We start from the raw sequence: 26007 nt of genomic DNA, 5'->3' as shown, positions 1-26007 counted from the left end.
TGAAGAAGGGCACATGAACTAGGGTTTCGGGCAAAAAGTCAACCGAGATATTTTCAGATCTGAGATCTGCGCGGATTACGAGGTCCACCGGAATCACTGTTCACCGACAGAAGTCGAGGTCGCCGGAGATGCGTCGGAGCTTCGAGGGACCGGAGGAGAGGCCGGGGTGGCCGGATCCGGCGACGCTCGCCGGCGACTTGGCCGGCGCGGGGCGGAGCAATGGAGGCGGCGGCCGGCATCGGGGCGCGGGCGGCGGGGCAGAGCGGGCGACGACGGCCGGCGGCCAGCGATGAGCTCGGGCGGCGGAGGAAACCGAGGCGGCGCGCTGGAGCTCAGGCGGCGCGGGGCGGCGGCGACCCGGGCCGGGAGGCGACGCGGGAGGGCCGGCCTCGGGCCCGTGCGGGCCGCGGCGGCGGCGGGCGGTGGCCAAGCCTCGTGGCGGCAGGCGGTTGGTCGGCGGCGGCGGGCGGACGCGTCCGGCTCCGTCCGGACGTGTCCGACGGCGGCGGATCTGAGATTTTTAGGGTTTCGGGGAGGGGATCCGAGATTTGGAATGGGGGGTCTTTAAATAGGCATAGAGGGGGTCTTTAAATAGAGGTAGAGGGAGCTAGGAGTGTCCAAATGAGGTGCGGTTTTCGGCCACGCGATTGTGATCAAATGATCTAGATGATGGAGAGGGTTTTGGTGGGTTTTGCGCCAAATTGGAGGGGTGTTGGGCTGCAACACACACAAGGCCTTTTCGGTCCCTCGGTTAACCGTTGCAGTATCAAACGAAGTCCAAATGGTACGAAACTTGACAGGCGGTCTAACGGTAGTAAACCTAGGCTGCTTGGGAAGGCTCGGTCCAATCCAGAAATGTTTAATCCCCACACACGAAAGAAAGCTAGAAATGACCACCGGAGGAGAACGAAGCGCCGAAATGCAAAACGGACAACGGGGAAAATGCTCGAATGCATGAGATGAACACGTATGCAAATGCAATGCACATGATGACATGATATGAGATGCATGACAACGACAACAACACACGGAGTCAAAAACCTGAACCCGAGAAAATAAAATAACTTAATGCTGGAAACGGCAAGAGTTGGAGTACAAATTGGGAAAGTCATATCCGGGGTGTTACAGACCCGTGCCGGCTGAGCACTAGGGAGATGCCTCATGCCGAGGTGTCTTACATGGTGAACTACATCTCCAACTGCAAGCTCGCCGAGGATTGGCGATACGGCAAGGGGCCGTATTCTCGCGCCAACCCTCCGCCTGCCATAAGTTTTTCTTCTTTTCTTCCTTTTTGTAGCCGGCCTCATGACGGCCGACTTCTGATCAATTGGTTTGCCCTCAGCAGAACCCTCTTCTTCCGCCGACGGCCGGGGCCGCAGGGGTAGAGCGCCAGCTCCTCCCCGACCGCATGGTGGATGACGTCGATGATCCGGACCTGGGAGCGGCCGCCATGGAAGATGCCATTGTGGGGGAAGGCGACGAGGCAGGAGGCGCGGGGCTCGGGGCCGGCCTCGAGGACTGGGCGGACGATGATGAGGTCGAAGCCGCCCCACACCGCCGGCCGGCGCTTGATCATCAAGGCGCGGGCCCGTCTGCCACGTCGACCTACTTCGGCAGTCGGCCGAAGAAATCCAAGGGTTCCACGGCGGCGACCAAGCGGGATGAGGCGGCCAAGAAGGCGGCCCGCTTCCGCAAGGCGGTGAAACAGCCGCAGGCGATCTCGGCGTAAGTCGTCAAACGTCTTGCATTTTTTTGTTGTCCTCTTCGATTGAGGCTCTTCTAAACCTTTCTTTGCTCGCCGAGCAGGGCACCGCTTTCCCTCGAGCGAGGTCCTGGCGGCTCCGTAGTCGGGCCGACTGGAGGGTCCTCAGGCTCCCGCCGTGTGGATCCCCGCGCCGACCTCATGGAGGCCACGGAGCGGAACGCATGGGAGGCGCGGGAGGAGCGGGAGGCGGCGAAGCGAAGGACCGCCCAGGCGGGGAAGGAGCAAGCCGACGCGGCGGCCAAGGCCCGGGCGGAGGCGGCAGCCGCGGAGACGGAGGCGGAGGCCTCGCACAACCAGCCTCCGCTGCTCGTCATTCCCCTCCGCGCCGTGGCCCCCGGCATCCCCGTGCCCCCGTCGGAGGAGGTTGACCAGGACCCGCCGGTGATGGAGAGGAGGGAGGACCACGTGGTCTTCGTGGAGGAGGCGCCACAGACGGCGCCGACTGGAGCGGGCTAAAGCGGCCAACCAGCCACGGCGCCAGAGCAGCCGGCCGGGGGTGAGCCGGAGGCAGGGGCCGGCCTCGAGGTGTAGCCGGCATTTCGCCGGCGCGCAGGGAGAGCTACCTCCGCGCCGGAGCCGCACCGGGCTGCGGGCGCCAGTCAGACGGTGGAGGCCCTGGAGGCGGCTAGCGCCAGCATGTCTGAGTGGACGCCCAGCGGGGGGACGGCCGAGCTGAACACGGCGGCCCAGGAGGTCCGGAACCGGCTTCAAGCCCAGGCCGCTTCGCTGCAGCGATATACCCAAGAGTTCCTCACGACGCGGGCCGTCATCCGGGTGAGCCTTCTGGCCTTGGTTGTTTTGCTTTTTTGATTTCTTCCGTGGGGGCGCGTCAGCGCACCCTCTGGGTGTAGTCCCCGAGTTCTGAGTCGGCTGCTGAGCAGGCGGCTTGGAACTTACTAGGTCCTGACAGCTATCTTATTCTTGCATCCTGTCTGATCCTCCAGGAATACCATAACCTCCGCGCTGCTGCCTTCAACTCCCAGGCTCAAGAGCTGGGCCGGAAAACCGAGGACCTGACCAACAGCCAGAGTGCATGCTTTGTCTCGTTCATCTCCTGTGGGGGTGCGTCAGAGCACCCACTGGGTGTAGTCCCCGAGATTCGGGCTGACTGCTGAGCAGTCGGGTCGGATCTTCCTTGACGACTTCTTCCTTATTGATTTTTCCTTTGTCTTCATGCTAGCAGGAGCCAATGCCGACTTGAGGGGGCAGCTCAGCGGGGCCCAAGCCGCCCTTCGTGCCAAGGAAGCCGAGTACAACGCCTTGGTCTTGGAGCGTGACCGCCTGGCCAAGAAGTTGGCCGACCAGGAGGAGAGCCACAAGGCGGCCCTGAAGAAGGCGTAGAACAGCGAGGATGCCCTCAAAGCTGAGTTCGAGACCGAAGCGACGGGCTAGGCTGAGGCAAAACAAGCGCTGATCGAGGGCTTCGGCCGGGTTGAGGATCTGATCGATGGTAAGCCGCCTTCCTCACTCCTTGCTCGCCCCTTGCCCCCCTGATTTGTGTTCTAACTTGTGCTGCTTTTTGTTTTTTGTGCAGACTACTTCCCCGGCTACTCCGTCTTTGCCACCCAGACCATCGAGGCCCACCGCGAGGCGCGCCGGCAGGCGGGGGCTGAAATCGCGCTGGACGCGAGCCGGACGCTTGAGGAGCAACTCTTGGCGGTCCAAGCCCGGCTGCAGCCGGCTCACCGCATGCTCCGCCGCCTCCAGCGCGCCGGGGCGGAGGTGTTGGCCGCCCTCTGGCCAGGCGAAGTGATTCCTCGCACCCCGAGTCGGACTGCCGACTGGCTGGAGGTTGCGTTTGGCCGCTTCGAGGCCTGGAAGGTATCGGCGGCCCGGCTTGGAGCTGGGCGGGCGCTGGAGTTCGTCCGAGCCTGGTATCCCGGGTTGAACCTGGACCAGCTGCGCACCTGGCGGCTGGAGGCCGACGAGGAGATGGAGGATGTGCGGCCGGCTATCGCTCAGCGTGCCTCGATGATCGCCGAGTGCACTGACATTAGCGTCTTTGCTCCTGAGATAAATGACGACGGTGTTGCCCAGCCGGAGGAATGGTTTGGGCTGGACCTGGCAGCGGGTGAGGACTCGGCGGAGGAGATCGATTCTAGCGATGAAGGTGAAGATGACGAAGGAGAGGAAGGCGAAGACGTCGAGCCGGCCGGTGAAGCGGCCAGCCAGCCCCAGCCTGACCGTGCCTCCAGCAACGAGGCGCGTGCTAGCGCGCCCTCTGCGGGAGGTGGTGATCATGCCGAGTTTCGCCAGCCGGCCACTCCTCCAGCCAACACTGTCGTCTCTACCGACCTGCCCGACTCACCAGTCGCTCCCTTGGCTTAATCCGCCGTCCTTGCTTTTCCTGCTTGTTACTCTTTGAACAATTTTTATTAAACTTGCGCAGTTCCACCCACTGGGGGTGTATTCAAACTATGTTGAATGCTGGCCTTTCGAAGGCCTTTTGTGTAAATATGATCGTGTGTGTGTTTGGCTTCCATTCGCCTATGCTTTTTATCTTTAGGCTGTTTCCTTTGCCGCCTTCCCCTGGCTGCTGCCTTCCCAACCGGCAGCTGCTATCAGCGTGTGGCTAGGGAAGAACTTGGCTATATTTTTTTGGGGGAAGGCAAGTACTCGAGCTTTCTTAGATATAAGCGAGGTGAATGGAAGCCGGCCGGCCGGCTACTCTGGTACTCGGTCGGTGGTGGGAGAAAAACTGGCTTTTGTTATATTAGTCCATTAGTCCCTAGCCGTTTTTCGTGTGGGCGTCCTTTCCTGCCTTTAACTCTTGCCAGCCGGACAGCCGGTTCTTCGAACTGCGACTTTTGGCAAGAGAAGGCCTGGGTGCCGGCACACTACTTGTCTGACCACGGGTAGGACTTCTAATACAACTCAAGGTGGCCAGTCCCCGGGCCGACTAGTCGAACCCGGTGCCGGACGAAAAAAGTGAATGTAATGACATGATCATAAGCATGATACTCTTCATTTATAGATAAAAGATGGCAGTCCCCGAGCTCTCGTCGGGGGGCCTATTGTCTCGTACTTAGTAAAAAAGTTAGCGTGATACATACTGCATTTCAACTATAAAATCTTCGGAGGAGGTTGGCATTCCATGGTCGTTCCGACTCCTTGCCGGAGTCGTCTCTCTTTCGTACCTTCGGCTTCTGTGCATCGATTAGGTAGTAGGATTCATTTCCCAGCGCTCTACTGATGACAAAGGGGCCTTCCCAAGGGGCCGAGAGCTTGTGCTGGCCGGCTGTTCGCTGGATCAGCCGGAGCACAAGGTCGCCTTCTTGGTAAGATCTTGGTCTGACCTTCTGGCTGTGGTAGCGGCGCAAGCCCTGCTGGTAGATGGAGGACCGGCTGAGGGCTAACAGCCGGCCTTCTTCCAGCAGGTCGACGCCGTCTTCTCGTGCTTCCTTGGCCTCCGCCTCTGTGTACATGGTTACCCGACGCGAGTCGAACTCGATGTCAGTTGGGATGACCGCCTCGGCACCATACACGAGGAAGAAAGGAGTGAAGCCGGTTGACTTGTTTGGGGTAGTGCACAGACTCCAGAGGACGGCCGGCAGCTCATCGAGCCAACAGCCGGCCGAATGTTTCAGTGGTACGACCAGTCGGGGCTTGATGCCGGAAAGGATGAGGCCGTTGGCTCGCTCGACTTGGCCGTTTGACTGCGGGTGGGCAACGGATGCTAAGTCCAACCGGATGCCCTGCGTCGCGCAGAAACGTGCCAATGCTCCCTTGGTGAAATTCATGCCGTTGTCGGTGATGATGCTGTGTGGCACGCCGTAGCGAGTTGTTATATCTGCGATGAATGTCACGGCAGTCGGCCCATTCAGCTTCTTGATTGGCTTTGCCTCAATCCATTTGGTGAATTTGTCCACGGTGACAAGCAGATGTGTCATGCCGCCGCGCACCGTCTTGAATGGGCCCACCATGTCCAGTCCCCAAACGGCGAAGGGCCAAGTGAGGGGAATGATCTTGAGTGCCGAAGCCGGCATGTGTTGCTTGGAGCTGAAGACTTGGCACCCTTTGCAATGTTTAACTAACTCCTTGGCGTCATCCAAAGTAGTCGGCCAAAAGAACCCATGGCGGAAAGCTTTGGCGACGAGTGATCTTCAGGCCGCATGGTGGCCGCATTCTCCTTGGTGGATGTCTCTGAGGATTGCAATGCCCTTCTCTTGCTCAACGCATCGCTGGAAGATTCCAGTGACACTGCGCCTGACGAGCTCTCTGTTGACGATTGTGTATGCTCCGGCTCGGTGTTGACTTGTCTTGTCTCTGTTTCGTCAGCCGGCAGATCTTGGTTTATTAGGAAGTTGAGGATGGACTGGGCCCATGATGGAGCTGTGACTTCTTCTATTGCCAACACGGCTACTGCGACCAGGGCGGGCGGGCTGGGTGGTGAAATGCTGGAGTCGGCCGCCGCCTGTTGTGTTGGTGCAGTCCCCGGGCCGACTACCGCAGTCCTCGAGCCGGGTGTGGCAGTTCCCGGCTCGGGCGTAAATACTGAAGTCCCCGAGCCGCCTACTGACGTCCCCGGGCCGACTATCAAAGTCCCCGGGTCACCTGCTTGGTTCTTTGAGACGGACCCAGCCGCGTCGGGGTCAGGCGGCACGAAGATGGAATCGAACTCTGGAGACGGCTTGATAGACGGCTTGAGGAGGCGTTGCAGAGAGACACCGGTTGGTATTGCCTGCCGAGTGGAGCCTATTCGAGCCAGGGTATCAGCTGCCTCGTTGTCGGCTCGCGGTATGTGGAGGAACTCGCATCCTTCAAAGTACCCGCTGATCTACTGAACGAGGAAGCGGTAGCTTGCCATATTTGCGTCCTTGGCGTCCCAGTTGCCGGATAATTGCTGGACTACCAAGTCTGAGTCGCCGTAACATAGGATCCGGCGTATGCCGAGCTCTTTGGTAAGCCGGAGCCCGTGTATGAGCGCCTCGTACTCGGCCACGTTGTTGGAGGCGGCAAAGTGAATTTGCAGCGTGTATCTGAGCTTGTCGCCTTTGGGAGAGGTGAGGATGACGCCGGCTCCCAAGCCGGTGCGCATCTTGGACCCGTCGAAGTGCATGTGCCAATGGGTGGAGTCGGGAGCTGGCGGTAGGTACTGGGTCTCGGCCCAGTCGACGAGGAAGTCGGCCAATGCTTGGGACTTGATGGCGGTGCGAGGCTGGTAGAAGATCGTGTAGGGGGCCAGCTCGATGGCCCATTTCGCCACCCGGCCGGATGCATCCCGGCTGCCTATGATCTCAGCAAGCGGGGCGGTGCATACGACCGTGATGGGGTGCTCTTGGAAGTAGGGCTTCAGCTTCTTGGTGGCGAAGTACACGCCATAGCACATCTTCTGGTAGTGCGGGTAGTTCTGCTTCGAGGTAGACAGCACCTCGCTCAAATAGTACACCGGCCTCTGGACCGGCTGGGCTCGGCCCTCTTCTGGGCGCTGGACTACGATGACGGTGCTGACCACCCGGCTGGTTGCAACAATGTAGAGGAGCATGGGCTCTTTCTCAGTTGGCGCCGCCAGGATAGGCGGCGTAGCCAGCATCTTCTTCAGCTCGTGAAAAGCTTGGTCGGCTTGATCGTTCCACTCGAAGTGAGTGGTCTTCTTCATGAGGTGGTAGAGGGGGAGAGCTTTCTTTCCGAGCCGGCTGATGAAGCGGTTCAGGGAGGCCAAGCACCCGATGAATTTCTGGACGTCTTGAAGTTTGGTGGGAATCACCATTCTCTCAATGGCCTTGATCTTTACTGGGTTGCATTCGATGCCGCGTTCGGAGACCAGGAAGCCTAGGAGCTGGCCGGCTGGCACTCCAAACACGCATTTCTCGGGGTTGAGCTTGATCTGGAAATGGCGCAGGTTCTCAAATGTTTCCTTGAGGTCCTCCAGCAAGGTGTCGCGCTTCTCCGTCTTCACCACAATGTCGTCTACGTAGACGTGGGAATTTCTGCCGAGCTGCTTGAGGAGGCACTTCTGCATGCAACGCTGAAAAGTGGCACCGGCATTTCTTAAGCCGAATGTCATAGTCAGGTAGTAGAAAGCTCCGAATGGCGTGATGAAGGCGGTCTTCAGGGGGTCAGTCGGATCTAGCTTTATCTGGTGGTATCTTGAGTAAGCATCCAAGAAACTCAACAGCTCGCATCCGGCCGTGTAGTCTATCACTTGATCAATCCTTGGCAGGGCAAAGGGATCTTTGGGGCAGGCCTTGTTGAGGCTCGTGTAGTCTATGCTCATGCACCACTTGTTGTTCTTCTTTAGCACGAGGACTGGGTTGGCGAGCCACTCTGGAAAGAAAACCTCCATAATGAAGCCGGCTGCCAGAAGCCGGGCTATCTCCTCTCCCACAATCCTTCTTTTCTCCTCCGACAGTCGGCGGAGGGGTTGTTTGACTGGTTTTGCGCCTTCTCGGATGTGTAGCTTGTGCTCGGTGAATTCCTTCGGAACACCCGACATGTCCTTAGGGGACCATGCAAAGATATCCCGATTCTCACGGAGGAAGTCGGCGAGCTCGCCTTCCTATTTGCTGTTTAGGTTTGCCCCGATGACGGCAAACCATTCTGGGTGCTCGGGGTCAAGAGGTATCTTCTTCGTCTCCTTGGCCGGCTGGAAAGATCCTTGGGCATCACACTCCTTGGGATCGGGGGGCAGGGCCGGGTGTTTGCCGGCCATGGCCACGACTCGGTCCAACATCTTCTTTTCTTCGGCAATCACAAGGGACTCGGCCAGCCGGCTGCTGGCTGCAGCGCACTCGGAAGATTTCTTGTAATCGCCGGCTATGGTGATGATGCCCTTGGTGCTCGGCATCTTCATCTTGAGGTAAGCATAGTGGGGAACAGCCATGAACCTGGCCAAGGGAGGACGGCCAAGCAATGCATGGTAGGGGCTCTCCAGGTCCACCACTTCAAACCAGATCGCTTCTCGGCGGAAATGATCCTTGTCCCCAAAGAGAACATCAATCTTGATCTTGCCAATGGGGGCGCAGGACAGGCCAGGTACAATGCCATGGAACACAGTCCGAGTAGGCATGAGTTGCTTCGTCTTGACGTTCAGCTTCTCCAGGGTGTCACGGTACAGGATGTTAATGCTGCTCCCGCCGTCTATCAGCACGCGGGAGAAACGGGCGGCGCGTCTGTCCGTTGCAAGGGTGGCATCCAAAACCAACGCATAGGAGCCGGGAGATGGCATCACCTCTGGGTGGTCGGCCCGGCTCCAGCTGATAGGCTTTTCCAACCAGTGCATGTGCTCGGCGGGGTTGGTAGCAACCACGTTGACTTCCTGGTGCTCGTAAAGACGACATAGGCGGCATGCTCGTCGGGGAACTCATCGTGCACAGCTCCGACTGCTGGCCGAGCGGTCGGCAGCTGCGGAGCCGGAGGCAGCGGACCAGTAGGCGGAGGCGGCGCGAGCCCTTCGCCTTTGGAGATTCGGGTGAGCCAGTGGCACTTCCGGGTTGTGTGGTTGGACGGCTTCGCGCTGCTGTGGAACTTGCACGGGGCGTCGAGAGTTTGCTCGTAGGAGAAGGCCGCCTGCCAAGCCGCCCTGCCACCCTTCTGCTTCTTGGGTGCGAGCCGCCCTTCGGGCTGCTTGTCCTCGACTTTGGCCACCTGCCGACTGGTGGAGAGCGGCACGGGGCCCTTGCGCTTCTGGTCGTTCTGGTACGGGCGTCGGCTGGAGTCCCCAGCCGGCGTCTTGGGCGCCGGGTTGATTACCTTCCCGGACGCGTCTACCCGGAGTTCAGTCTTCATTAAGGAGGGTGCCTTCTCGGTAGTCGGCTCGTGGCGTACTTGTCCTCTATGACCAGAAGCTCGTCGAGGGTAGTCGGCTCGTCGCAGAGGAGCTTGTGCTTAAGGAGGGTGCCTTCTCGGCATCCGGCGGTGAAGTATTCTATGGCTTGCACCTCGTGCACCCCTTCGCAAGAGTTGCGGAGCTCGGCCCAACGCGTGAGGTAGTCGCGAGTGGATTCGGCGGGGCCTTGTACGCACAAGGAGAGCTATCTGGGCTTGGGGGCCCGCTTGTAGGTGCTGGTGAAGTTGCGGACGAAGGCCTCTATGAAGTCTAGCCAGCTGTGGATGCTATAGGGCCTGAGGCTATTGAGCCAGGTCCGCGCCGTGCCTTGCAGCATGAGGGGCACGTACTTCACGGCAACGCGCCTGTTGCCGTTTGCTATGCGAACCGCTGTGGAGTAGTCGATCAACCAATCTTCCGGCTTCACAGAGCCGTTGTACTTGGGCGTGTCTCTTGGGAGCGAGAACCCTTTGGGGAAAGGCTCGTCGCGGATGCGGGGGCCGAAGCAAGGCGGGCCGACATCATCTTCTTCTTCTAGCGCCAGGGATCGCGCTAGGCGGTCGATCCGATGGCGGGCGTCGTTCTCGCCGACTCCTTCACGGAGACCTAGTCGGCCACTGAGAGTCGGATGCGTGACATGCGGTGGGGTGGGATATCTCTCCCCACAAGGCAGAGGCGGAGGCGGGTTGCCCCGCTGCTCCACGGCCCGGGAACGGCCTTCTGCGTCTCGCTCGATGGAGGTCCGGGTTCAGCTTCGGCTGGCAGCCGGCTCCTTCTCGTGTCGCGCGCGGGTTTTACCCGCAGTCGGCGTCCGGGCCGTCGCGCCGTGCTCTTGGCGCGGGGGAGGGCTTTCCGCGCGGGCGTCCGCTTCGTGCCGCTGTGCGGCTGCATCGATCAGTTGCTGGATGCGTCTGGTCATGTCGGGGAGTTCTTCGGCCCCGAGTCCGTCTAGCTCGTCTACGGCCGCCTGGGCGGCGCGCAGGTTCCCGAGTGGAGTGGCCTAGACTGGGCGGTCGACTCCTAGCGTGTCGGCGAGGGCAGCTCCGCACTGTCTGACAACGCCGGCTCGGCTTGGCCCGCCTGGGGGTGGCGTGCCAAAGGCAGCGCGGTCGGCTTCGCGCTGGTGGACCTCGGTGAGGCGTCTCATGGAAGCCAACTACCGGCCCTCCGCGAGGAGGGCGAGGCGGCGAGCCTCCAGTGCTTCGGCGTCGGCATCGGCCGGGAGGGGGATGGATAAGTCGTGGACCGCTGCATGCGGGGCGTCGAGGGCGTTCTCACCAGAAGCTCCGCCGTGGCCGATGACCATCACCTCGGTGGTGGCACCATCGCAGCCATCGGCCCGGGGAAGCGGGTCTTTGTAGATCGCGACGTCGGTGGGGAAAGCGTCGAGCGAGGCCGTGTCGGAGTCGACAAGCATCGGATCGGTGGAGCCAACAGACTCCAAGTCCACAGCAAGCTCGCCGGAGACGTGGAGCTGGCCGAGGAGGTTGACGAGGCGGTCGGTGCCCGCGTCAAAGGCGAGCTCGTCGGAGATGAGGGTCTCATCAAGGAGATCGGCGAGGCCACTCGCTGCGCAGACGTTGGCGACGCCTTGAAACGTGTCGTGGCAAGTGCCATCGGGCATGCCGGGCTGGCTACGCTCGCTGGGATGGAAGAGGGTTCCCGTCCAGAACAGGTCTCCGGACGACGGTGCACCTGGCCCCATGGTGGGCGCCAAATGTCGGGTGGTAGGTGCGACATATGCCAACGGGTGGCTTATCATTGTGGGAGCCAGTAAGACGTCGCCGGTGCCTGGAAGCGGGATGAGGTGAAGACATGCACGCCGGCGAATCTTACCCAGCTTCAGGGCTCTCCGAGGAGATAACACCCCTACTGCTGCTCTGCGGGGTCTCCGCTTGATGACTAGATGAACGAGTGGCTACAAGATGCTCCTTGAGCTGTTTGGCGAGAAGAAGAAGAAGGGCACGACTAGCTCTCTTCTCCTCTCTATGTGGTGTCTAAAACTAGCTCAGATCAACCCTTTGCATTGGTGCCCCGGGGGGTTTATATAGGCCCACCCCCCAGGGGTACAATGGTAATCCGGCTGGGCGCGGGCCCCAGCCGTCTGTGTCTACGCGCGCCGGCTTCTGCGCCGGCTGCTGGGGCCCGCCGGCTGCCAGCTCCTTGGTCGACAGGCAGGCCCCACTGTCCAGGGCCTTGTCGGTGGCTGGTCACTGTTGCCTCAAACCTGGTGACGAGGGCTTCGCCGAGGTAAGCGTGGCTACAATGCCGCCGCCCGGCGGGCGATCGCTGTAGCCACGCCTCGTCTTGTCCCCTTAATGGGGCGTCTCCTTCGAGGGAGGAAGCAAGCCGGCTATGGGGAGCCGGCCCCGTCTTGGGCCGACAGGGGGAGGCCTGGCCGCCTTCGGGTGTCTCTCTGGCTGAAGGGGCCCACCGCCCGTGGGCCGCGCTGACAGCCCGTCGTGGGTGGCATCAGGGTCAACATGGCAACAGTGCCGTGCCGGACGGGTCATGGCCACCCCGTACGGCGCACTGTGCCAGCCATGCTCCGGGATTCGGGGGTGGCAGGCTTTACTGTAGCCACGCCCCGTCACATCGCCATTATGTGGATGCAGACTTTGAGGGTTTGATCTTGACCGCTTTGTGGGAGTCGGCTTCTCGCAGCCGGCTTCTTGGAGCCGGCCCTCCCGTGGCTTTCTTCATGAGGGCTAAAGCCGGGCCGCCTTCCGATAGTCGGCCTGGGAGACAGCCGGCAAGGGGAAGGCGGCCCCACGTCTTGGATTCTTGACGGCCGGATCGGCTTGTAATTTTTTCAGAAGGGCCAGGGGGAGCCGGCTAGGCTACCCATGGTCATTTACTCCGTCACTTGTGCTTCAAAGTAGCACCATGTTCTTCATATAGAGAGTCTCTTGAGTTAACACTTTCATATACTAGTGGGAATTTTCATTATAGAACTTGGCTTGTATATTCCAATGATGGGCTTCCTCAAATGCTCGAGGTCTTCATGAGCAAGCAAGTTGGATGCACACCCACTTAGTTTCAGTTGGAGCTTTCATACACTTATAGCTCTATTGCATCCGTTGCATGGCAATCCCTACTCACTCACATTGATATCTATTGATGGGCATCTCCATAGCCCGTTGATATGCCTAGTTGATGTGAGACTATCTTCTCCTTTTTGTCTTCTCCACCATCATATTCTATTCCACCTATAGTGCTATGTCCATGGCTCACGCTCATGTATTGCGTGAAAATTGAAAAGGTTTGAGAACGTCAAAAGTATGAAACAATTGCTTGGCTTGTCATTGGGGTTTTGCATTATGTGAATATTTTGTGTGGTGAAGATGGAGCATAGCCAGACTATATGATTTTGTAGGGATAACTTTCTTTGGCCATGTTATTTTGTAAAGACATGATTGCTTTATTAGTAGGCTTGAAGTATTATTGTTTTTATGTCAAATGATAGACTATTGCTTTGAATCACTCATGTCTTAATATTCATGTCATGATTAGATTACATGATCAAGATTATGCTAGGTAGCATTCCACATCAAAAATGATCTTTTTTATCATTTACCTACTCAAGGACGAGCAGGAATTAAGCTTGGGGATGCTGATACGTCTCCGTCGTATCTATAATTTTTGATTGTTCCATGCCAATTTTCTACAACTTTCATATACTTTTGGCAACTTTTTATACTATTTTTGGGACTAACATATTGATCCAGTGCCCAGTGCCAGTTCCTGTTTGTTGCATGTTTTCTGTTTCGCCGAAAACCCATACCAAACAGAGTCCAAACAGAATAAAAACTGACGGAGATTTATTTTGGAATATTTATGAATTTTGGGAAGTGGAATCATCGCAAGACGGTTCCCGAGGGGGGCACGAGGTAGGGGGCGCGCCCCTGACCCTCGTGGCCACCCCGTAAGGCGGCTGGAGCCCTTCTTTCGCCGCAAGAAAGCTAATTTACGGATAGAGATTGTGTCAAAATTTCAGCCCAATCGGAGTTACGGATCTCCGGGAATATAAGAAACGGTGAAAGGGAAGAATCTGAGAACGCAGAAAAAGAGAGAGACAGAGAGACATATCCAATCTCGGAGGGGCTCTCGCCCCTCCCACGCCATGGAGACCATGGACCAGAGGGGAAACCCTTCTCCCATCTAGGGAGAAGGTCAAGGAAGAAGAAGAAGGAGGGGGGCTCTCTCCCCCTCGCTTCCGGTGGCACCGGAGTGCCATCGGGGGCCATCATCATCACCACGATCTACACCAACACCTCCGCCATCTTCACCAACATCTCCGCCATCGGGGGCCATCGTTGGGTTCGACACTCTTACTTATCAAAAACTGTTGCGATCCCCTATACTTGTGGGTTATCAACGACACAGAGGAACTCTCAATGAAAGCATCAATGTCGGTGTCAAAACCGGCGGATCTCGGGTAGGGGGTCCCGAACAGTGCGCCTAAGGCGGATGGTAACAGGAGGCTAGGGACACGATGTTTACCCAGGTTCGGGCCCTCTTGATGGAGGTAATACCCTACGTCCTGCTTGATTGTTCTTGATAATATGAGTTGTACAAGAGTTGATCTACCATGAGATCGAAGAGGCTAAACCCTAGAAGCTAGCCCATGGTATGATTGTTGTTCTTGGTCCTACGGACTAAACCCTCCGGTTTCACTACAAGAAATATGTCAACTTGTGACCACCACTATTGGTCACTGAATGGTCACTGTTTTCAATTTGTGACCTTTTTGTGACAAAAAACATAAGGTCAAAAGCTGGCCGTCGTTAACTGACTATAGCGACCTTTCTTCTAGAATGGTCGTAGACGTTTATGACCAAAAAAGGTCGTAGATTTAATGACCAATTATTTTGGTCACTAGCAATCCTTCCACACCACGTCAGATCCACCGTGGCAAGTTGACTTGGCAGAATTACGACCAAATGAAAAGGTCGTAAAATAGAATCAGCCCGGTCTATTTCAGCCGTCTACATGGGCCAAGCTCAATAATTCGGCCCATTTAATTTTTTCTCTTTATTTTGCTTATGTGCATGGGCCTGGCCCAATAATTTGGCCTTTTATTTTCTGGGAATGGAGCCTTTTTCTGATGAATTTTTTTTATAGTCCACTATTGTTTTGGACCACAGCATTTTTAGTCTAGTTCGAATTTGGGCCATGGCCTTTTTATTTTCTGTTATGCAGCCTTTTATAAATTTTTTTCTTACAGTCATTTCTTTTTTTAGGCCCAAGCCTTTGTGGTCTAATTCTTGTTTGGGCCTTGGCCTTTTTAGAGCCCAGGTTCTCATTTTGCATAACTATAAACAGAAAGGCCCAGGTGCACAAGTGATCCACAAGCCCAGGTGCACAAGTGATCCACATAACTTCACAGAAAATAAACAAAATGATCCACAAGTGATCCAGGTTCACAAGATCACATAACTTCACAGAAAAGCCCAGGTGCACAAGTGATCACATAACTTCACAAGATCCATGTGCTCTTGTTTAAATAGCAAAATGCAACAATATGCAACAGCTCTCAGCTCAGCTCCCAGGTTCATAGGTTCAAAATGCAACAACTACCTTAGCTCAAAGAAAAAGAGGTACACAGCACAGCCATCAAACTACCTTAGCTCCAAAGAGAGCCATCAAGTGGGCTAACTTCTCTTCCTGTTCTTGAGACTTCTTGCGCAGAAGCTCAAGTTCCTTGTCGCGTGCAGCTTCAGATTCTTCCGCCTTCATCTTGATTGCCGCCAATTCTTCTTGCACCAGTTCAGCTTGAAGCTCGGACCTCTCCAGCTTCTGCTCAAGGTCACGAACATGAGCAACCACTTCAGTAGTTGCTTTGCGGGAGTTCTTCCTAGATGACTGGAGCCCAACATTCGTGAGGAATGTGCTTTGCTTGACAGATTTCAATAGCACTTCTTCAACAATTTGAACAGTAGACTTTTGCTCTTCACCTTCTGGTACCGGCGCGTCCTTCATTTTTTCCATCTCAAGGTAGCATATGGAGGAAAATGATAGGCATTAGTGGAGAAACCAAACCAGCACACAACTGGATTATTTGAAGTAACCAAACCAGCACACAAAATCTATACAAGAAGATGATGACTAGTGACCTGGAGACATGCAATTGGAACAATATGATCGGTTCATTAAGCCTAGAATAGTGGTTCTATATAAGATGGCTTCCCGACTAACATTCAGATCAAATTTCATTATGTCATAAAAAATGCAACAAATAGCTACAACAAGTCCTGATATCTTTGTTGAACTATCAAACAACATCAAAGCATGGAACAGAGCGTGTGTGAATCAAACAGCATGGAACTATCTTCATTAAGCTGTTCTGATATCTTCATTAAGCCTAGCATGGAACTATAAGCATGGAACTATCAAACAACATCAAAGCATGGAATTGGCTCCCTATCAAACAGCATCAAATCATCAAAGCATCAAACAGCATCAAAGCTGGCTGTGAATCAAACAGGGCATGGACAAAGCATGGAGTGACTTACTATAGCAGTCTTGACTGGCTCCGAAAACCCGTGCTTCTTGCTGTTGTGGGTGGCCTTAAATAAGTCAATCATAGACAGCTCCTCACCCTTACGCTCTTCTTTCTGAAATGTTTTTCAACAAAAATCAAAATGTTATTCAACAAGAATCAGAAATGTGATTCAACGAGGATCAAACGGTAAGGTCTCTAGAGAAAAGTTCTCACGGTGGCAAAAATGTGTGCTGTGTAGTGCCTAGAACCAGTTCTCTGATTGTACATGACTTTTTCTCGATTCATCTTGTTCGACACACAGGTTCCCTACAAAAAAGCATACTGTCAGCATGATCTAGCACTAGCATACCATGTGCAGAACATAAAGCATCAAACAAAGCAGAGACAAACCTTGTGTCTTGGGGTAGACCACATCTCCACCAGAGCTTGCCATTCACCATCCGTCAGATCTGGGACCGGAGACTTAATGCTGACTTTGTTTGCGGCTACGGTATCAAAATACTTCTTCTTGATCTAATGGCGTCTGTTCTTTGAATGTTTCTGCAAAATATCTTTGCACGCGGTCTTGATGGTCTCCGAGTCTGCGTTCATCTCAAAATTTGCCTATGAAGACAACAAACAAGGTAGGAACAATATTAGTGATCATGCATAGGAGTAACAGAAAATGGATAGCACATTAACTATGAAACAAGTAGCTTACAGCAACTTTCCCAATGTAGTTCTCCAATAGACTAGCATTTTTGTATAGCTTGAAGTGAGGAAGAACCGGAAGATGGCTTCTTGCGATGAGTCCACACTCAGAAGCAGGCTTCTCTGGACGCTTCATCCCTTCGGCAATTTGGATAGGCACCTTGCTACTAAGCGACTTGGTGATCCTCTCTAGCCCTTTGCCCTTTCTAAGTCTAGTCTTGGTAGTCATTGCATCTGAAAATGAAATTGAACTCATAAATTAGCATAGAAATCGACAAATACAGGAATCGATAGAAGCATACATGATCATTCCATTTGGAAAATGCACTAGTAAAAGATAGCATTGCAAAGGTCAACTTGCCTGATTGAAGCACAAGCTACTGTTCTTCTTCATTGATGACAGCATTCCTGTCAATAGAAGGTGCAACAGGGCTAAGGTCTGTGTGGACAGTGCCTGCTTCATCAATGTAGATGGTTCCTCCTTCATCTAGGCAGGCAGTGCCACTTCCATCCATGCTGAGAGTGGTTCCTTCATCCATGTGCGGCAACTCATCACCCATTTGCACCGAGGTCTCAGAGTCCATGCGCAGCAGACTTTCCTGATGGTCCGTCGCAGTCGCCATCTTTGCTTTCTGCCTTGTGACTCTATCAAGGGCAGGTTCATCAGGTTCCAGGATCCTCTTTTTTGTCCTGGAGCTGGGGCCATCACCCTTCCTGGAGGCATTGCAGCAGATGTTTCTCAGCTCTTCTTCTTCTTCTTGCTGACTGTCTTCTTAACACCAGGCCTCTTCGTCCTAGATTCCTTCAGTGCCTCATATAAACAGCATGGAAAAAAGCATTAGATAACAAGAGAAATATGTGAGCACAAGGAATAACATAGCATAAAAGAACCCAACCCTCCAAGCAAGACAGAGTTTGCACCTTAACAGTCTTGTTCACTACAACATCATCCTCTTCTTCTCCATCATTAGGATTGTACTCTGGGTCATCATTGATAACTCCACTACCTTCTTGAACCTCATCACTTCTACCTTCTTGTACACCATTTGTTTTCCTAATCATCGACGCTATTGCACCGATGCCAAGGGACTGGAACATCCGATTGTTCCTCATGATATTTCTATCCCTAACCTTCTCGTACTCGGTGAGAGGTTCTTCTTTGCATGATAAAGGAAACGTAACTATTAGGTGAATGTTTGGAATGCATGGACAGGCAACCAAACATATCTTATGAAATTTTATTATTATTTAATCCTCGTTATTCAGGTAAGGAAGACTAACAACACACAGGCACAATTAAGCCAGCTTATTCAGATTGCAGCAATACATTTCACTTAGCATATTAAGACACAGATTTTTTATGAAACTAACAGTATAACCACGAGGAGCAAGTTGCATACCAACGGTTGGCCTCATGCTTGACCTTGTCATCCTTGCCATGGATGATCTTGAGGTGGTTCTTGCAAAATAGAATAAACAACAATCAAATACAACAGGAATAGAGTAAAATGATGCACTTGTATCAATAAAGGAAAACATTTGGACCATCATGCACATACAGTGATGTAGTGTTATTAATTAAGCAAACATGTAAGTGTAGTAAACAAGCATGCATGTACACTGGAAATATATGTACACTAAACAAGCAAGCAAGCAAAGTGCTACTGATAGAAACAAGCAAGCAATGAAGGAAATTGAAGAGAAGCAAGCAAGTACTATTGATACAAACCCTAATTAATAAGCAAGCAAGTAGCTTCTTCTCCATGTGCTACTGATACAAGCAAGTACTGCTGATGGAAACCCTAATTAAGCATGTATGCTAGCAAGCAACATGTATGTTAGCAAGCAAGCAACATGAACTAGTGAATTGGTGTCATGGACACATGTCGGACAGCAAGCTAGATGAGTATATCATGAGGACCTTCAAAACAACTAGATGTTGCCACTGGTAAAGCATGAAACAACAGTACTTGCAGAAGTACATAAGCAGATGAAAAAATTATTCTCAACTAATATTATGCTGCCTCTACACACCAAAAATGTCTACAAACTAGAAGACACACAAGTTAAGACATTTCGATAATTAGAATCAACCTTCATGTATTATATTAAACCTAGTATATATTAAAACTAGTCATACTGCCTTGACACATCAGGAATTCCAATACCACAATAAGTACTAAGCATTCTCGTGTTCACTGGAAAGAAGAACACAAGCTTCATGCACATATCATGAAATAAGAACACTGCTACAAATCCCAGTAGTGCTACTGATAGCAAAGTGCTACAAGCAATCAAGTACATGTTCATACTAACCCTAGTTGCAAGCAAGCAAAGTGCATAAGTGCTACTAATACCAGCAAGCAAGCATGGAAAGTGCTACTGATAGAAACAAGCATAGTGCTACTGACAGTAACCAGCAAGCAAGGAAGGAAATTGAAGGGCAACAAGAAAGCAAGTACTATTGATACAAACAAGCAAGCAAGTAGCTTCTTTTCCAAGTGCTACTGATACAAGCAAGTAGTGCTGTTGGAAACCCTAATTCACCATCTATGCTAGCACATACTGATACAAGCACCATGAACGAGACATCATCCACTTCCTCATCCCCTAAAATCATCCACTTCCTCTTCCATACCCATCCCCTAAAATCATGCACATCCTCTCCAACATGAACCCTAAACCATGAAGCGGATCGAATGAACCACCAGGAGGTCCTAACCCTAACCCCATGAACCCCATGGACCCTGACCCTGACCCCGTGAACCCTAACCCTAACCCCATGAACATCAGGAGATCCAGGAGATCCTAACCCATGAGGGGGATCGACCAGAGGGGAGATGGATCCACCAGAGGAGGGGAGATGGATCAAGGGGAGAAGTACCTAGGGGGAGATGATGTTGATGATGCAGCGGTGGTCGTCATCGATCGCGTTGTCGTCGATGTAGCCACCGTCGTCATTGATGTAGTCGATGTAGCCACTGCCGTCGTCGGTGTAGTCGATGTAGCCGCCGTCGTCGTCGAAGTAGTCGATGTAGCCGCCGTCGTCGTCTAAGTAGTCTATGCGGGCGATGTAGGGCAGCGCGACGCGGTGGGGCAGCGCGGCGGGGCGGCGGGGAGCGGGGGAGGGAGCGGGCGGCAGGGCGGGGTGGCGCGGAGCAGGAACAGCGCGTCTGGGGCGGCGCTAGGGTTGAGGAATGGGGTATGGGGAGGGGAAATTTTGGGACGGGAGGGGAGGGGATCCCGCGTGTTTGTGGGAGAGGGAGTGGTGGGTCCCGCCTGGTAGTGGGAGAGGGAGTGGAGGGAGTGTAGGGAAATTTTGGGAGAGGGAAATTTTGGTGGAGGGAAAATTTTGGTATGGGAGGGAAATTCTTTTGGGTTTGGGGTAGAAAAAAAATAGGGTTTTTTGTAAATTTTGTAGAAATCATGGTTAAAATCATTGCTAGTTGGTAGGCCACATTTGATAATGTGACGCGGAGGTCTCCCATTTTTTGATTTTTTTTGAATTTTTTTACGGTGTTTTCAAAAACCGGCGATTTCGTCGCGGCGGCCGTCTGTGGCTAGGGTTTGAGCCATGCAAATCTGTTGTCGATTCTGTGATGAAATGCCTACCTGTGAAGGTAAAAAGCATTTTTAGTGAAAATAACGGGCAAGCTATGGAGGACCCGCAGTTCAAATTCCAGCCGGTTCCAGCTGAATCGGCCGAAGGTGGTCTGAATTGCCGGGAGTAGCTACGAGGGTCGGAAATGCATGCTTTTCGGCGACCGTCCGTAAAATAGGGTCTACTTTGAGATAGACATCGAATGGCGCCGTTTGGGATGACCCTCCTTGTAGCCGCTTCACGAAAAACGCATGTCTTTAGCATTCAAAAAAATGAAAAACGGATTTTTTGTTAAACAAGTTGGAACCTTGCTTTGGCAACATTGTTTGCCATCACAAGACGGAGGCATGCGCCAAATTTGGGCATATTATCAGAAACTATTCAACATATGCGGCCATATCATTACTAGTTTGGCTTGAAAGCCATGAATCTTCGTTCATGGCAGGTCATTTTTGAGAACACTTTTTCAAGAAAACACCGGTATTGCAAGTTTAGTATTTTTGCTAGTTAGTAGGGGACAGGGGCATTAATTGCCCGTCTGTGTCGCCTAAACAGTACCGAAAGGGACCGCTAGGGACGCCACCGTTTGCCACGATGGTTATCTTGTCAGCGCCTGCTTGCCACCTTGCACCCCTAGCTGCACGGCCTCCCGCCACGTGTGCTTGGGAGGGTCCTCGAGCGACACGTTGGCGGGTATGCTGGAGCGCGGGCACGAAGTGGGGGTTTCCCGCGGCAAGCTCCTTGCCGCGGTCGTTGTCTTGTCGTGCTCGGGAGCTTGTCGCTCACCCGGCCTTGCCGGGACGCGCGGCGCGTCGTGGCAAGCTTTCTTGGTATGCCTTGGTTGGCCTTCCTGGCAAGCTCCTCTTGCCGGGGTTTTGTTATCTTCCCGGCAAGCTCCTCTTGCCGGGGCCTTGGTTCGAGTACTTTGTTCTTGAATGGTCTTTAAAAGTAGCCGCGGAGGGTCTTGGCGGTCACCAGGCAAGCCTTGCCGCGGGATGCTGCGACTGCCCGTGCACAAGTTCGGGATACTAGGGTACCCCTACTCTAGTACACCGACAGGAGCCCCCGGGCCTGGGCCAGACACGGTGCCGAGCGCTGTTGGGCCAGGCCCAAAACAGGGCACGGGCACGCGCGGCCTAGGTCACGCCGCATATCTCTCCGCTTCCACCGCGCACGCCCAGAACGGCACACGTCAAACGCGGTGTCGTGGGTGACGCGGGCGGCGTGTGCGGGGCTAAGCCCCGCGAGCATGCGTCAGGCCATGATGAAGGGGACGGTTCACGCCCTCCTCCCTAAACGGAGGTAGGCGTGGGAGCGTGGTGCATTTACTGGACGAGGCCGGTGCGCGGTTTTCGAGGTGTCCAATCCCCGCGATCATGGGGTGGGACGAGGCCGCCTCATCCGTCGCCTCGGTTCTGCATTCCCGCCACGTGGCTCCCATGCGCTTGGGGTCGCGGACGGTGGAAGTGGCGAACCGGGCCGCCGCGAGCAGAGCCAGCGGGTTGGCCCCGACTCCCTGCTCTTCCCGTGCCTTGATTCGCTGAGCGGGGCGGCCGAGCCCCCACCTCGCTCCTTTATAAAGAGCGGGAGGGGAGCACAGAAGCCCGCACTCTCTCATCTCCTCTTTTCTTCAGCTTCTGCTCCCCTTTCTCACATTCGCCATGGAGAAAGGGAAACCCGGCCCTTCATCGGTGGCGGCGAGGGTTGCCGCCAGACAGCGGACCCCTCCCTCTCCCGCGCCCGTGGTGGCAGAGCCAGCCATAAGGGAGGAGGGAGGAGGCGAGGTCGTGGACGAGGCCGAGGACGAGGTCGAGGCGCTCGGGGAAGAGGCGGATGGGGCGGCGCGCCAGCTTCGCCTCCGCCGGTGGTTCCTCTCCCCACGGCGGTCCATATAGGGGACGACCCTTGCGAGTTCTTCGTCAGGCTACGCCGGGCGCCCCGTCGTCGCCTCCGGCTCCCAACTCTGTTTGCGAGCGCGATGGAGTTGGACCCGCCTGAGACACTGAGACTGCACATGAGGGGCTGTGGGATCAGCGGCACGCGAGTCCGCGTCGTATTCCCAGCCCCTAATGTGATGTATCTTGATCGAGGGTGGAAGACGTTCTCCCGTATCCACAGCCTGATGGAGGGGTTTACCCTCCATTTTAAGTTGATGGAGGGCGATCTCCTCTCCGTCAAGGCCTTCGGGTGCTTCGGCACTCGGGCGAAGTGCTGCGTGGACAGCTCCTCCGATAGTGAAGGCTCCCCCTCGAGCGAGAGTGACGAGGAGGAGAGCGACAGCGATGATGAGGGTAGCGGGCGGCGGGATGGCGGGTCCGACTAGGTGTCGGGCGCCGCTTCGTGCGGCACCGGTGACCCCATCATCCGTGTCGCCGGCTCCTTGAACTCCCCGGGTCGTCTCCTTGGGCGGCTGGCGTAGGGAGGCTGCGGAAGGGGAAGAGGGCTGGCGACAAGGCCGTCAGGTCGGAGTACGAGGGCATGGTGCCCTCGACAGCGTGCTGACGTCCTGCCGCCCCGTCTTCGAGCCCCGCTTCCGACGCCGCCATCACCGTCCAGCCTTTGGACGGCCCCCGGGATGTTCTCTTGCTGTCTTCTGGCATCCGTAGCTCGCCTAGGCACCCCTTTTGCCCTTTTCTCTTCCTTGACCTACCTCCTGAAGAGAGGGACAGGAAAGGGATTACGGGCACCTTATCTTTTTAATTTGTAAGCCTTCGGGCCTTAGCTGCATCTAAAACTTGTAATCCTCTGTTTCATGTTTTTCATCTTCTATGGACTGTACCTGAGTGGGATGTTTTTTAATGAAAAGGGGATGCTTGCCGGGCTATTTGTCTCGCGGGTTGAACCCACGCCAAGGAGCAAATCCTTGGTATCCCCCGGACAGACATTTCATTTCCCGGCAACAGGCCCTGCCGCCTTCCCACGTCACTCGACCTTTCTCACGCCTTTGACGGAGGCGGGAACGAGGTGGGTGCGACCTCCTCGTTTCATCCCTTTGCTGCCGCGACTACGACCAAACTTGGCCCCGGGAACGAGCCCCAGGGCCTAGAGTTGAGGGAGCACGGCAGTTCTCGGGAAGAAACGCGGTTTCGCAATCCCCAGTCCATAAGAGGATGCATGAAGAGGGACGAAAGACTTATCTGATATCGCAGCCCCCGGCAACTCTGGCTTGCCGGGGATGAATCTTGGTATTCGCAACCTCCAGCAAAACTGGCTTGTCGGGGCTCAGGTGCCGGCGCGCCCTTCTTCTCCTTTTCGTCCTCAAGCGGTCGGGCCAGGATATGCAAGCCCTGCGAACGAAGGAAAAGCAAAGGGGCGGACACTCGACCTCTAAGCTAGGGGTTAGCCACTGTTAGGCACTATCAACCCTAACCAAGGACGAGACTCGACCTAGCATGCATGCTATAACCCCGGGGTGTGAGCGCTTCATTTACTGGTGCTCAGGGTCTGCGCCTGGCTTTGTACAAAGGATTACATGCAATAGCGGCAAGACTTGTACAAAAGGGTGGTTGCCGGGCAGGGCCCGACAACCGCGCCTTACGGGTAAAACTTACGAAGATGCTCGATGTTCCAGGAGTTGCTCACTGGTACGCCATCTTCGGTCTCAAGGCGGACAGCGCCAGGCCTTGTGACTCGCTTCACCCGGTAAGGGCCTTCCCACTTCGGCGTCAACTTGTTGGAATTCTTGGCGGACTGAATGCGCCGAAGAATAAGGTCGCCTTCCTCGAGACTCCTGGCATTGACTCTGCGGCTATGGTAGCGGCGCAGAGCTTGCTGGTAGCGAGCAGCTCGCACAGCAGCCTGGAGACGGTCTTCCTCAAGGATCAGCGCGTCATCTTGCCGCAGCTGCTCTTGCTCGAGCTCGTCATAAGCGAGCACTCGAGGTGACCCGTATACGAGTTCCGTGGGGGTAACTGCCTCTGCTCCATAGAGTAGAGAGAAAGGTGTCTGTCCAGTGGCTCGATTTGGTGTCGTCCTGATCGACCAAAGAACCACCGGTAGCTCCTCGATCCAGTTTCTTCCGCACTTGTGCAGCCTGTCGAAAGTTCTGGTCTTGAGCCCGCGCAGCACTTCAGCATTTGCCCTCTCCACTTGACCGTTGCTTCTCGGGTGAGCAACAGAAGCGAAGCAGATCTTGGCGCCAAGATCTTGGACGTATTGCATGAAGTTGCGGCTCGTGAATTGCGTACCGTTGTCGGTGATGATCCTGTTAGGGATCCCGAAGCGGTAAACAATCGACCTGAAGAACTTGACGGCTGACTGTGCGGTCACCTTCCTCACTGGTTCCACTTCTGGCCACTTTGTGAACTTGTCGATTGCAACGTACAAGTACTCAAAGCCCCCGACAGCTCGGGGAAAGGGGCCGAGGATGTCGAGCCCCCAGACCGAAAATGGCCAGGATAAAGGGATCGTCTGGAGAGCTTGAGCTGGCTGGTGTATCTGCTTGGAATGCAACTGGGACGCTTCACACTTGGCTACTTGTGCAGTTGCATCCTGGAGGGCTGTTGGCCAGAAGAAACCTTGCCGGAATGCTTTGCCGAGAAGTGCTCTTGCGCCAATGTGGTGACCACATATGCCTCCGTGTATCTCTGCCAACAGCTTTTGTCCGTCTTCCCGGTGAATACACTTAAATTTCACACCGTTGAGTCTTCTTCTATACAGTGTCTTGTCGACAAACTGGTACATACTTGACTGCCGGGCTACTCTTTCCGCTTCTTCTTGCTCTTCGGGAAGTTCTCCTGTCTGAAGGAAACGGACAATCTGTTGCGCCCATGTTGGAGCTTGTGGCTCGACAACGAGGACTAAAGGCAACTTTGCTGCTGCGGGAAGATCCGCTTCGATGGCAAGAACCTACGGCTCTGCCGGAGCTTGACGTAACCCGACAAGCTTGCCGAGGCAAAACTTGTCGGGAGCTTCTGCTTCAACGGAACAAACCCTAGGGCTTGCCGGAGCATCTTGCTCCTCAACGCTCTTGGTGTCGGTCTCAGCTGCTGTGGGAACATCCGCTTCTACAGCGAGAAGCTGTGTCTCTGCCGGAGCTCGACGTTCCCCGACAAGCTTGCCGGGAGCTTCTGCTTCAACGGAACAAACCCTAGGGCTTGCCGGAGCAGACTGCTCCTCAGCGCCTTCGACGTTGATCTTAGGGACCTTCTTGGCGGCGGCTTCAGGAAGCTCTGCCGGCAAATAGTCACCAGAAATCAACTTCCTTTTCTTGCTCTGTCCAGTTGATGGTGTTACGGACGGTTGAGTCAGCTTGAGCACAAAGATTCCTGGTTCCACATGTAGCTTAAGTGCGGCGCATTTTGACAGGCCATCAGCAATGGCGTTGTGAGCTCTTGGAACATGCTCCATTTGTATGCCGTCAAAGTGCTCTTCTAGCTTTCTCACTTCGTCGACATAAGCTTCCATCAACGCACTCTGATAACTCTTGTTTACTTGGCGGACGACAAGTTGTGAGTCACCCCTGACAATGAGCTTCTTGATCCCAAGGTCTGCCGCGATCCTGAGACCGGCAAGCAATCCCTCACTCTCTGCAGTATTGTTTGTTGCTTGCTCCTTGGGAAAGTGCATCTGGACTACGTACTTGAGGTGCTCTCCGGTGGGTGCGATAAGCAGCACACCAGCGCCGGCGCCTTGCAGCGAAAAGGCACCATCAAAGTACATCAGCCACTCTTTGCTTG

General features: G+C 54.7%; 1 protein-coding gene across 1 annotated transcript; it reads left to right on the top strand.

Moving 5' to 3' along the window:
- The first annotated feature begins 3454 nt into the window (after nucleotides 1–3454).
- Nucleotides 3455–4093, top strand: LOC147973019 (uncharacterized). The gene has a single exon (XM_087524536.1). The coding sequence runs from the start codon at nucleotides 3455–3457 to the stop codon at nucleotides 4091–4093; it is 639 nt and encodes a 212-aa protein (XP_087380662.1).
- Nucleotides 4094–26007: the final 21914 nt, after the last annotated feature.

The sequence above is a fragment of the Triticum urartu genome, chromosome 5A (genome assembly GCF_056163025.1).
Source record: "Triticum urartu cultivar PI428250 chromosome 5A, HENAU_Tu73, whole genome shotgun sequence".
NCBI classification, from domain to species: Eukaryota; Viridiplantae; Streptophyta; class Magnoliopsida; order Poales; family Poaceae; genus Triticum; species Triticum urartu.
This window is presented reverse-complemented; position numbering and strand designations above follow the sequence as displayed.